At 39.7% G+C, this 13,075-nt stretch overlaps 1 protein-coding gene across 1 annotated transcript; it reads right to left on the reverse strand.

Annotated features, from left to right (window-relative positions):
* Nucleotides 1–9,895: 9,895 nt before the first annotated feature.
* On the reverse strand, nucleotides 9,896–11,386 carry LOC128610524 (C-C motif chemokine 17-like). The gene is made up of 3 exons (XM_053629899.1): nucleotides 11,243–11,386; nucleotides 10,389–10,500; nucleotides 9,896–10,253 (listed from the first exon to the last, which is right to left on the reverse strand). Exons 1-3 carry the CDS (start codon nucleotides 11,310–11,312, stop codon nucleotides 10,148–10,150), a joined length of 288 nt encoding a protein of 95 aa, XP_053485874.1. The 5' UTR covers nucleotides 11,313–11,386; the 3' UTR covers nucleotides 9,896–10,147.
* Nucleotides 11,387–13,075: the final 1,689 nt, after the last annotated feature.

The following is a 13,075-nucleotide window of genomic DNA, read 5'->3' on the forward strand; positions in this document are numbered from 1 at the left end:
CACACAAATTCTTGAGGTTCTCTGAGGTAACCTCTGCCACGATAGCTTCCATGGTTCTCCAGGCATCCCACTGCAGGTGCTCATAAGGTGCTGCGTCCATGACTCTGAAAGCGGCACAGCAGTCCCTAAGTACACAAAAGGGAAATAAAAAAAAATTCAGTTAAATATAATCATTACCTTCGCTTACACTACTTGACGTGATGTGTGATGTGGTGATTCATACCTGTCCACCCACTGGTACTTGGTCTTGGGGATACCAGCAGCACTGTAGCGATTGGCCAGCCCACAGTACATTGACTCTAAGGACTGCTCACTTTCATATTGCAGCATCACCCAGGACAGGATCATCCAGTTCTCATTCATCACAGCGTAGGATGACATTGTGCCAGATGAGAGAGTCACTTTTCTAGCAATTCTGCATGTGTGATCTGACCTGAACACCTGTCCAAAAGTGCCTTGTAGGACCTGAGTGAGAGCTGCCTCCTGCTGCTGATATTCTTGAAGAAGGCACTTATGGGTGAGTAAGGCTGGCAAGATGTTCGTAAAACGCTTTGGTAGCATGTCTAGCCTCTGAGGTTTATCAGCGAGCCAGTATTTTTTGCATGCTTTACAGCACAGATGAGAGGAAAGGATATAATATTGCCCGCTGGTACCAAGAATGCCTCTGGGTCTTCCCACACCAGAGGACACAACCTGAGGATGTGGACAGCTGTAAAGACAAGGCAGGATGTAATTGTTCCTGAGCCTTTCCATAATACTGTGCTCCGGTTTCCAGATGAACAATGGATGGAGCTGGAAGTAGTTTGTTGATGGCAGGCCTGTGTTGGTTTCTATAAGCTCAGGCTGAGGAGGATAACGCCACAAGGAAAGCATGTTCATAAGGTGTCTCACCAGTCGTGATCCTGGCCAGAGTCCCATGGCTTCTATCTCTGTTTTCATCCAGATTTTTTACTGGAGGAAGCAGTTCCAGCAGTTAATATCTTGGATGTAACTGGACACAGGGGCTTCTGTCTGTGTGGTGGGCACTGGTGCATGTTCAGCAGGTACTGACTGCACAGCAGCTGTTGGAGGTGCTGTAGGTTCTGACTGCGCAGCAGCTGTTGGTGGTGCTGTAGGTACTGACTGCGCAGCAGCTGTTGGAGGTGCTGTAGGTACTGACTGTGCAGCTAGTGGTGGTATTTTGGGCAGTGATGCAGGGGCTTTACTCTGTGAGGAAGTGCTAGGCACAGAAGGTGGTGGTATGTGAGGATGGCAGACCGCATGTGGTGTTGGCTGTGGCAGAACTGCATGGAACAATAAGTTAAAAAATTAATAAAACATTCATGTAAATGACATGAATGAGATGTCTTTACCTGTCTTTTCTTTTGTTAGATCAGTTAGAACTTACATCAATAGAATATTTATTTAAAAATTCCATTAATGCAAGTTCAAATAATGTCCACCTATATGATTGAGCTGTACAGATTATTTAAAAACTTATAATGATCACAAATTGATCCTAATTTGAAAGTTTACTCTTTTAAAAACAGGTAAAGCTTTGAGTAGACAATACAAACATGTTAAACAGCATGCATAAAATTCATGAAGTGCACTCACCCTCATCACTGGTATGTTCAACCTTTACCAATAATTAGTATAACAAAAGAACACACATTTTAGAACAGGCAAGAACACTGCCAAAACAATAAAAAAAGGTATGAAAAAGAGTTATGAAGGATAAATCTGTGGGTAATAGGATACTACTCCCAAACTGATGTGGAAAATAACCTCTTGTTGTGGAGAAGACTGGACACCCAGTAGCTGCAGGTGACTCTGAAATATACATAGAATTTGTTTAGTATAACTCTAGTATGTGCGTTTTAATATGCCATAAACAGGTTGAAATAGATAATTCTGGACATAAAAGACATGACATTAATGTAGCCTCTTGGTTCACTTACTCTGCTATGTAGGACATTTGGGTGGAGACAGACTCAGCATCACCTGCTCCAGTTCCTCATCCTCCTCCATTACTGTGAAATGAAAAATACATCAGTAGACTGTAAGAATCAATATGAACAAATATAAATGTGGTTTACTCACCTGGATAATCAGAGGAAAGGCGTGAAGTGGAAGTTGAAGAGGGAGTTGATGGTGAGGGTGTAGCAGAAGGGGCTGTGGTCACCTGTTTTTTCTGCTTTAAAAGATATTGCTGCAAGCGGTACATTTTACTTCCAGGAACACAGCTCTTCCTCATTATACAGGCAGCATGCCCATCAGCCCTGGTATTCCAGATCTTCCTCCAGGTGTCTTGTGCTTGTGCTCCAAATCCAACAATGTTGTCATCATCTGACAAAACTGCCACTGGGTCTGGCCTCTCTGAAAGGTATCGCCGGAGATCCTCAATTTCCTTAAAACATCTTGAATATTCAAGAAATATTCAAGATTGCTCTCCTTGCAATGACCATCTGGGTTGAACTGCCCAGCCTGTTCTTCCTCATCAACCTTACTGGACAAGTACAAAGTGTAGCCAAAATCATTCTCCACTAGCCACCGGAAAGACTTCCCTTTGTACTTCCCAAACTGAAGAATGTATTCTCCTAACACTTCTTGCTTGTCTGAAACATCCCCTCCCCTCTGTAAAACAATAGAATGGGCATTGTTCCTGACCAAATCTTCTCTTTGAGGTGTTGACTTGTCTTGCAAAGAAGGATTGTCCTTAATCCTTCTTGCATCTTCAGACGGGTCCCGACGTAAATGACCTGATGGGCCTCCCCTGAAGGACACTTTGATTCTCCCAGTGGAAAAAAAATATTTTCTTCATGCCAATAGCCTGAATAGTACCCATAGACACGAACAGTTGACATAAATAAATATATAAAAGCATTTACATAGTTATGCATAATGTTTTGTAAAGTAAAAATATGGTAACTAATTCTTTTAAAATGACAGGTTTCATGTTAGAGTAAAAGATCAATGACCCAACATTTAATTAAACTATTGAAATGATCTAATCTACATCTACTCTAATATATTCTAACCTAATCTAAAATAATTGTGTGATCTGCTCACTTGTTACCAAAAGACTTTATTTTACTGTGTGTTTGACTACTGAACAAACAACAGACACTGAACAGTAGACAGTAGAAATTAAATTTCACTCGGCATACAAACGTATAATAATACTCCTGAATTAACCCTACATATATAGTTACAAACCATTCAAATGATATTCATAATATACCAATGTTTCTTTTGAGTACATAAGTAATTTTGTTATTTGTAAGTCGCTTTGGATAAAAGCGTCTGTTAATTGAATAAATGTAAATTTAAATGTAAATGTAAGTGTACAGTACACTTTATCTGCCGCCTAATAGCGCTTTTTTTCCTCAGGTAAAATGACGAATGTTAATCCGACGTCGGGGGGGGGGATAAAAAAAAAGAGATGAAAGCCGAAAAAATAAAGCCGATAAAGTATTAACCCTCTTCACTCAACTATCGCGTGGGGCAGTGTCCCTTATAGGATAATAAGTAGTATGTATTATTAATGTCCACTTGACAGCAGTACTAATACAGTGTACTCTCTCACTGCGCTATTTAAATGTGTAAACGTTCCCCCCTGGAATTAGTTTATTCGCGAGATCTTCAAATCTAGTGATCTGTAGTGATAAAAACCAACCCTCGGAACAGCGCCATGGAATCAACATGTGGCCAAAAATATATTGCATCCGTAGTGATGAGGACTACCATTGAGAATGAATGGGAAAAGTTATGGAAAGTTAAGCATAACGTTTTTGAGACCGGGCAGAAACAAGCTGGATGTTTTGAACTTTGCTTTAATAATTGCCCAGTTGTCATCACTGCAGGATCAGGTCCTATAGGAACAGCCAGAAAGCGAGACCTTGAACAGAGCAGATTTCCTTCTTTTGTGCTTTTGTAGCAAAGCAGATAACATTTGCTTACAAAATGAAAGGGAGTCTTTGCTTTTCCACAGAAAGTGGAAGCCTGGCTCTTTCATTGCTCAATAAGATTCTGAACGTGACTGGAAAATTTTCTGTAAAGTACTGGTCACCAAGTTCACCTATCAGCAAGAGGTCTACGCTCGAAAAAGCGAAAATGGGAGCGGTTTCCCTTCCATTGTGCTTTTGTAGCAAGGCAGATAACAGCTGCTTGCAAAATCACAGGCAGTCTCTGCTTTTCCACTGAATGTGGAAGCCTGGCTCTTTCTTATATCAAGAAGACAAGAGTAATGATGCGTTTGACTCGAAGTTGTAACTTGTAATTCCCCACCTCCAAGCAGGAAAATACAAAGAAAACGCACCCTCAACTTGAAATTGCCATTCGTCAACAGTGGGAAGTCTTCTCATCTACCAGTTCCTTCCCTGTTCATCGAGTGACGTCAAGTCAGCATGACAGATTCAGAACTCACAAAGTGGCACTTACCTTAGTGGTTATTTGCTTTAGAGCAGGGTTGTCCAGTCTTATCCGGAAGGGGCCAGTGTGGTTGCACGTTTTCATTCTAACCAAGCAGAAGCCACACTTTAGTCTACTGAAAGCCAAGATCAGCAGAGCAAACAATTGGAATCAGGTGTGGATCCTGCTAGATTGGAAGGAAAACCTGAAGATCGGACAACCCTGCTTAAGACCAATCAGCATATAGACATATTTGATTGTGAAATATAAAACATTGACTATGTAGATAGCTGATTGCGGAAAATGTATACGTCTCATCACAGTTTGCATGCTAGCTTGTCGCTAACAAAAGGCAGACATGGAGAGACCCCATTTTCTTACATTTTTGCCCCTGTTCACAGGTCAAACGTGCCCTGATGGATAATGATGTGCTTCCAAACAGCAAAGAACCACTAACATTACCAGTTCTCGCTACACACAGAAGACAATGAAAAAAAAAGGCCCAAAAAAACACCTACAACTTACATACATACCACACCAGAGTTGGGTCGGCACTAACGTTCATCCACGACAAAGGTCATCTGTAATCTCCTACTCAAAAGGACACCGCAACCACCTGTGGACATACAACTGACACACAGCACCCCAAAATTGAGCAGAACAGATAGTGAAGGATACCATCACCAGAGGGAAAGGAGAAAGCACTGAGCTCCCTGACTTCCCAATTCCAGCCAAGTGATAGAGTGTTGGACGGTCCAATGATAAACCATGGCTGGTCAAACACACCAACCTGTTTTCATAGCACAAGTTATAAATATTAGAAAAATTGATAGATGTAGCCAATCTGGCAGACCAATCCGTCAGCCCAGTTTGACATCCTGTTGCAACGACCCTTGGCATATACAAACCCCTTAAATGGTAACTGGCAGCACACGGGGCCCCTCATCATGGAGGGAAAGCACCCAGAAATGCACTTTAATAAAGATAGGTACACCGTGAGGCTCGTCAGTTCACTCTTAGGCACTCACACACCACTCACTCACTCACTATGTATGTATGTATGTATGTATGTATGTATGTATGTATCTATCTATCTATCTATCTATCTATCTGAGATTTTGTCGCACTGCGCCCTTGCAAATCTTTTTGCGCACTACAATGAAATGTGGAAGCATACCGATTTTATTTATCTCGTAAGAATATGTAGATTTTACCTTCATAAAATAGACGTGTTTTATTCTATGATTATTTTACATGCCTGTGCCGCATTAAGGGGATTGATGAAGGGCATCATGAGCCATGGTTGGCAGGGGTAACCATTGTCCCCGAGCAGGAGTCCACTGTGCATCATACTGTGAAATGCACGATAAGTACTTTTTACGCAAAGTAAGAACTTTGACAAGCAATTATTTAAAAAAAATATATTGATGAGTCAGTTCCTACAAATGACCACAAAATGCACAGTCCCCAGAAAGAATCCTGAATGCATGCCATATGGGATCCTATCATTTACCACACAAAGAATAATAATAATAAAAAAATCAACTGCATACTTGCTTTACACATCCATAATGGCAATTTAAATTAAATCACAAGTAACTGTGAGATAATATATTATAATATGACTTATACTCATAGCTAATTAATCAATACATGTCATCTGCCTCTGAGTGTTGTTGTATCAGAATTTGACCAGTAGATGGCAACAATGGAACATTTTATACAGAAAATTCAACAAAAACAAACAGAACAGTTTCTTTTTAGGTGTCTGTTTTATTTAGTTAATTTTCATTTAATTTATTTTCAGACCGAGATAAAGCTCTGATGTTATTTTCAGGACAGGGTTAACTTCAGGTTACCCTTTGCAGTTACTTGGTAGCATGACAAGCTGCATTTCTTTGCCTTAAGAACAGAGAGACTGGTGAGGAAATGACAGTTTATAGCTGATATAATGTAAATCATAAGTGGAACTTACTTGTTTTATTGATATTCCTCAGTTTTGTATGTAACTATAAACAGTCAAAATGGTGTATATACTGACTTAGCACACAAAAAAAATTGTGTAGGTCTCCCTTATGCCACCAAAACAGCTCTGGCCCATCAAGGCATGGACTTCACAAGACCTCTGAAGGTGTGCTGTGATATCAGTGATCGATCATTAAAGAGATCGTGCAGTTTTTGTCTTCATTTTACCGCTTTTGCTTTTACATGTTTCTGTCAGCTACGCAAACAGTAGTGCGTGCATACTACAACCCCAATTCAGACAAACTGGGACAGTATGGAAAATGCTAATAAAAACAAAGACGAGTGATTTGTAAATGGACTATGACTTGTATTTAAACAAAAAACGTGTAAAGACAAGTTATTTGATGTTTTATATAATCAACTGCAAGTTTTTTGAAGGTAAACGTTTATTTTGAAATTGATGCATGCAACAGTTTCCAAAAAAGTTGGGACAGAGGCAATTTATGACTAATAGCGATGTGAGAAGTTGAAATAAGAAGGTGATGTGAAACAGGTGAAGCAATCGTCTAATCATAGTATATAAGGAGCCTCCAAAAAAGGCCGAGTCCTTCAAGAGCAAGGACGGGTCAAGGCTTCTGCCAACAGATGCATCAGTGAATAATCCAACACTTTGAGAATAACATTCATTCCCCAAAGACAAATCGGTAGGATTTTGGGCATTTCACCTTCTACAATGCATAATATAATTAAAAGATTCAAGGAATCCGGTCAAATCTCGGTGTGAATGACGAGGCCGAAAACCACTTTTGAATGCGCGTGATCTCCGCTCCCTCAGACGTCACTGTCTTAAAAACTGTCATAAGTCTGTAATGGAGATCCTGACATGGGCTCGGGAATACTTCGGTAAACCTTTGTCAGTCAAAACCATTCGCCGCTGCATCCACAGATGCAAGTTAAGGCTTTACTGTGGAAAACAGAAGCCAAACATAAACACTGACCAGAAGCTACACCCACTTCTCTGGGCTCGGTCTCATCTGAGATGGACAGTAGCACAGTGGAATCGTGTTTTGTGGTCCGACGAGACAACATTTCAAATAGTTTTTGGATAAAACAGCCGTCGTGTTCTCCGGGCCAAAGAGGAATAGGACCACCCGAGCTGTTATCAGTGTCAGGTCCAAAAGTCAGCGTCTGTCATAGTATGGGGGGGTGAATTGAATTTTTCAAATGACTCTTTTTGATGTTGCTTTTTTTTTTTTTGCATTTTCCATACTGTTCCAACGTTTTTTGGAATTGGGGTTGTACTTTAATTATGGTAACCAGGGAAAAAGTAGAGAGACACGCTTTCTCTGAATAATTTATTAATTTTGGCCGGCGGGTCTTCACATTATGACAATATCCACCTTTTTCCTGAGAAACCATGATGGATTCTAACTTCCGTTGTACTGTTTTTCTGTTCCGGTCTCTATAGGAATACTTATTAAAACTGGCTAAAGAGAGCGACTGAATTACTTAAACAGAAACTTTGTTAATAAGTGTTAATAAGAATAAAAATTAACTCAGGGTCAAGCTGTGCTGCCATTGGCTGCCACAACAACAGCAATAAAGTTTAGAAATTCCTGGAAAATACTTGTTTTGAGCACCAGCAAACCTGAAAAGAATGTCCCTGCCTGGTGCCATGTGGTAAATGGTGCACTTATATAGCACTTTTATCCAAAGCACTTTACACTGTGTCTCATTCACCCATTCACATGCACACACATGCACACACATGGGAGCAGATCTGCCATGCAAGGTGCTAATTTGCCATTGGGAGCAACTCGGGGTTCAGCATCTTGCCCAAGAACACTTCGGCACGTGGAGTCACGTGGGCCGGTAATCGAACCGCCAACCCTACAATTAGTGGGCAACCTGCTCTACCACCTGAGCCACAGCCGCCCCATTGGCCTTGTATTCTGTGCAAAATATTGCTGAGACGAAACGTGCATGGGTTGCAGCCCTCTAAACTTCAGCCCTCTAAACTTCACCTAAACTTCTGACTGAGCTCTAACTCTGCTTTCAAAAAAATTAAGTTGCCATGTTTCCTGTGCAAAACGTGGCCTATTATATTACTGTGCAGATAATTATATTCTTCTGTGCTTTTGTAACTTCTTCATAGTTCCTCACCATCAACGCCTTCAGAGAAACCAAAGTAGTTAATTATATCGATGTAGCTGACCTCGGACCAACGCGTCATATCATCTACCCAGTCATTAAACTTTGATGAGTGAGGTACTGTCAAAAGACGGTCATCGCAACACTAAAATATCCGCACTATAGAGCCATTTTCATGTGTTTAACGTCACATTATCAGCTAGGAACAAAATGCTAATTTGACTCTAAACACCCTGGAGAACAGAAATGTAAAACATCCAAAGAGAGTGAGCGGCAACAGGTCACTGATGAAGCACTTTGGTGACTGTTTCCACAACTAGCAGTGATAACGCTATAGCCTGATTGTGGAAGGTTTTTAGAAGCACGCATGAGGCTAAACGTTATCAACCTGCATATAGCTTTGAAATAAAACTAACAGATAATGTACAGTCATTCAGGCTTTTAGAGAATACAGGGACTCCCAAAAATAGACAAAAAGTTCCAGATGGACTGAGGCAATTGATGGCTACTGTCAATATCATACTGATCTCCAGTGGAGCTTGAGCGGGGTTTCTCCAAAATCAGTCTCATTTGTAGCTCACAGCGTGAATACCTTCTCATCCCCACCATCTCATCTCTGGTGTTTTTGAACAACATGGGTCCACCACTTACAAAGTTCAATCCCGAACCATTTATGCGGTCATGGATACATAAGGGACACAGGGAAGAGGAGGAGGACACTGACATGACAGCTTTGTGGAATATTTTGTCTTAGGTAAGATGATTTTTTCTTGATTATGTTGTGCTGGAAATGTTTATTGTGAGTATGCTTTCTGTATGAAACGTAGCTTTGTTTTCAAAGTGCTTTGGGCGTATGTGTTTCGTAGCTAACTGAGGTGACGGCACATAAGCTGATAAAATGTGCAATCAATTAATGTTTCCCTTTGTACTGAGAATACTCACTGCTATTAAGTTCGTTATGCTATTACATCACTGTACCAGTGTGATCAGTTACACAGACCTATCAGCATTTAATATTGTTGGCTACATGAGATACTGGAAGCACTTTTACACGTCTGTAAGTCAGAGGACCGGGACCTTTCACGTGCCTTCCGACCTGCCGGATCACTACCCTCTTAGTGTTCCGGGGCGTGCAGATTTACAAATTAAACACTGTACATAAATATATATATATGTATGTATATATATATATATATATATATATATATATATATATATATATATATATATATATATATATATATATATTCTGTTCTGTATTCATTAGGTATGAAGTATAGTCTGTGCTACTTGATAAGTGGTTAGTTATTTGTCTCAATTTTTGTGTGTGCTGTAAGCATACTGTAATCCTCAGCAGCTACGGATGATGTGGGTGCATATTTCAATTAAAATGAATTCCACCATGCATTTTTTTTAATGTGGCTTTATTTAACAAATAAAAGAGCAATAATGAGTGATAAAATGTACTTTAAGATAAAAGGAATAATTTTGGCTTACATAATGGCAAAATAATTTTAGCAAAAGGTGATATATATACTGATAAGCTTTATCCCATTAGACACTTTATTTTGATAAAATAATGGAATATGTAAAGAAATCTTCCGATTAATGGATAAGGGATTTAAAAGCTCCGCGGAGTTTAAGTTGAGCTTTCATACAGGCGCTGGTCAACTAAATCAATGGCCCGCTGAACCCACTTAAAGCCTGGGTCCACGCACACGCGGCTGGAATTCTGGGTAGTAAAACTGGAAAGAAAAGAAGATTTAAGTCAGTGTTGGTCAGCAATATTCACTAAAACTAGTAATATTCCTTAAGTTTGTTTAAAAAATGAATGATTAAAAACAACCAGTCTTATATAGAAAAAAAAAAACAACGCTTACATGATTCCAGTTTTCGGACAGTCATTGCTTGTATTTACGTAGGTTTTAATGGCTCTTATAGGTATCGCTTTCTTATAGAATTTGAAACAACAGTCCTCTGGTCCTTTTGCACCTGTATAAAAAAAGGAAACATATTTAATTAATCTAATTATCATGTGAAAATACTCTGATTAAGCACTAACGTTTTAAAGCGGTATGAGAAATTGCCTAATACATGTTTATGTTTTTTTTTCCGTTACTAATAAATAAAAGACAACTATTTTTAAAAATGTTGTTCATCTGTTCAAATCTGGAGAAATCGATACATTTCCGAATAGCTCTGTCACTGGCCTTCTTTAAAAAAAGACAAAAGAATACCTACCTGTTTTCCGTTCATGCTATGCTAACTTTCCTCTAACAGGCGTTTAGGTCGATGATATTTTCAGACCCTGACCTATTAACTAGTATGAGGAGATCAAGACTATCTAGCCATTTGGTAAAGAATAGAACGCACTTCCATAAGTCGCTCTGGATAAAGGCATCTACTTTTTTGCTGTGAATGTAATGTATAAATGACCTTGAACTAAAGCGTGTAATGAACAGATGGAAGAACAAACTTTGACAGTTTTTAAGAAATTCAGCAACAAGCGCATTGCTAAGCGAGCGAAAAATGAACACGTCTGATAGTTGAAGTCACTGGACACCAGCTATAAGACGAAAGATCAATTGTTTTTATATTATGTTCAAGTCACTTCCAAAAAAAACAATCATGTACTAATTGAATAAATACCTAAACCAATATATCTGAGTGATTAAACTATTGTAAAAAGACAATTTGCAAAAACATTTATTTATAAAAAGCTGAAAAATCTTACTCTGGGCAGTTGTGAAGTACTGATGGCAGGCAAGAACCAGCAGAACCAGCAGAAGAGGACGAGCAAACATGGCTCCTGATGGTGAATGTTGATGATGATGATGAAGATATTGCTGTATAATGTAATAATGCAGATATCACCTCACTCTTGACTTTATATAATCTGCGAGCAGGGGGAGTGTGTGGTTTGGATGAAGGGGAGGTTTGTAGGCAGAATGTTCCACCTTGACTGAGAGACAAAAAAAAGCACCACTTGTGGTTTTCACCAATGCGAGAAAGTGGCGTTTAACACGTTGAAGCCAAACTTACCTCATAAAAACGTGCTAAACACACACATAAACCAATAAAATCATATAAAGATAAATACATATTAGTATTTTGGAGCAATTTAATAACACAGCAGTTTTATCAGTTTTTATTATACCACAAAGCTGTTGAATTCTGGATTCTGACTGGACAGAAGGCATTGAATAATTTTCTCTAACAGCAGCTCTGACAATAGTACCGCTTCGAACCACAGATTTATATTAATGCACTCATTCTTGTATGTTATAGTTTCTAACAATGCCTCAATAGAATACCACATTTCCCAGAAATTCATGTTTTCACTAATGGTACAGATCAGTTGCACTTTGACCAAAACCATACACACCGATCTCATTACTAAAGCATAGGTTGCATTCTGTACTCATTCAGAAAGCATTACCACTTACTGTAATATATTTATACTGTATATTTGAGTCATCACAGCTTGAACTCTCTTAACACACAGCTCTATAGGTGCAAACGAAAATGGATCTCACACCAATCAAAACCTCCTTTGGTCAATTCTTCCAAAGGAACACACATGTGGCCTGTTTAATAAACCTGTATAACCTGTGCCACACTTGTGTTCCTTTTGAAAAATGGACCAAAACAATGGCAGAAGCTCAACAACTATACACTGATCAGACATAAAATTAGAACCACTGACAGGATGTATGTCTCAAGCTGCAATGTGCTGTATGCTCCATGGTGTGCTGCGGCCCATTCACTTCCTTATGATATACATCGATCAGTCATAACATTAAAACCACTGACAGTCGAAGTGAATAACATTGATTATCTCGTTACATAGGCAACTGTTAAGGGGTGGGATATATTTATTAGGCAGCACATGAACAGTCAGTTCTTAAAACTTATGTGTTGGAAGCAGGAAAAATGGGCAAGTGTAAGGATCTGAGTGCCTTTGACAAGGGCCCAATTGTGATGGCTAGACGATGGGGTCAGAGTATCTCCAAAATGGCTGGTCTTGTGGGGTGTTCCCGGTATGCAGTGGTTAGTACCTCCCAAAAGTGGTCCAAGGATATACAACCGGTGAACCGGTGACAGGGTCATGGCCAGCCAAAGCTCACTGAAATACGAATCCCAGAGAAGAGCTACTGAAGCACAAATTGCTGTAAAAATTAATGCTGGCTCTGATAGAAAGGAGTCAAAACACACAGTGCATCACAGCTTGCTGCATATGGGGCTGCGTAGCTGTAGACTGGTCAGAGTGCCCATGCTGACCCTGTCCATGACAAAAAGCACATACAATGGGCAGGTGAGCATCAGAACTGGACCATGAAGCAATGGAAGAAGGTGGTCTGGTCTGATGAATCACATTTTCCTTTACATCTTATGGACAACCATGCATGTATGTACATCACTTACCTGGGGAAGACATGGCATCAGGATACACTATGGGAAGAAGGCATGCTGGTGGAGGCAGTGTGAAGTTCTGGGCAATGTTCTGCTGGGAAACCTTGGGTCCTGGCGTTCATGTGGATGTTACTTTGACACGTACCACCTACCT

Source organism: Ictalurus furcatus, chromosome 7 (genome assembly GCF_023375685.1).
Source record: "Ictalurus furcatus strain D&B chromosome 7, Billie_1.0, whole genome shotgun sequence".
In the NCBI taxonomy this organism is placed as follows: domain Eukaryota; kingdom Metazoa; phylum Chordata; class Actinopteri; order Siluriformes; family Ictaluridae; genus Ictalurus; species Ictalurus furcatus.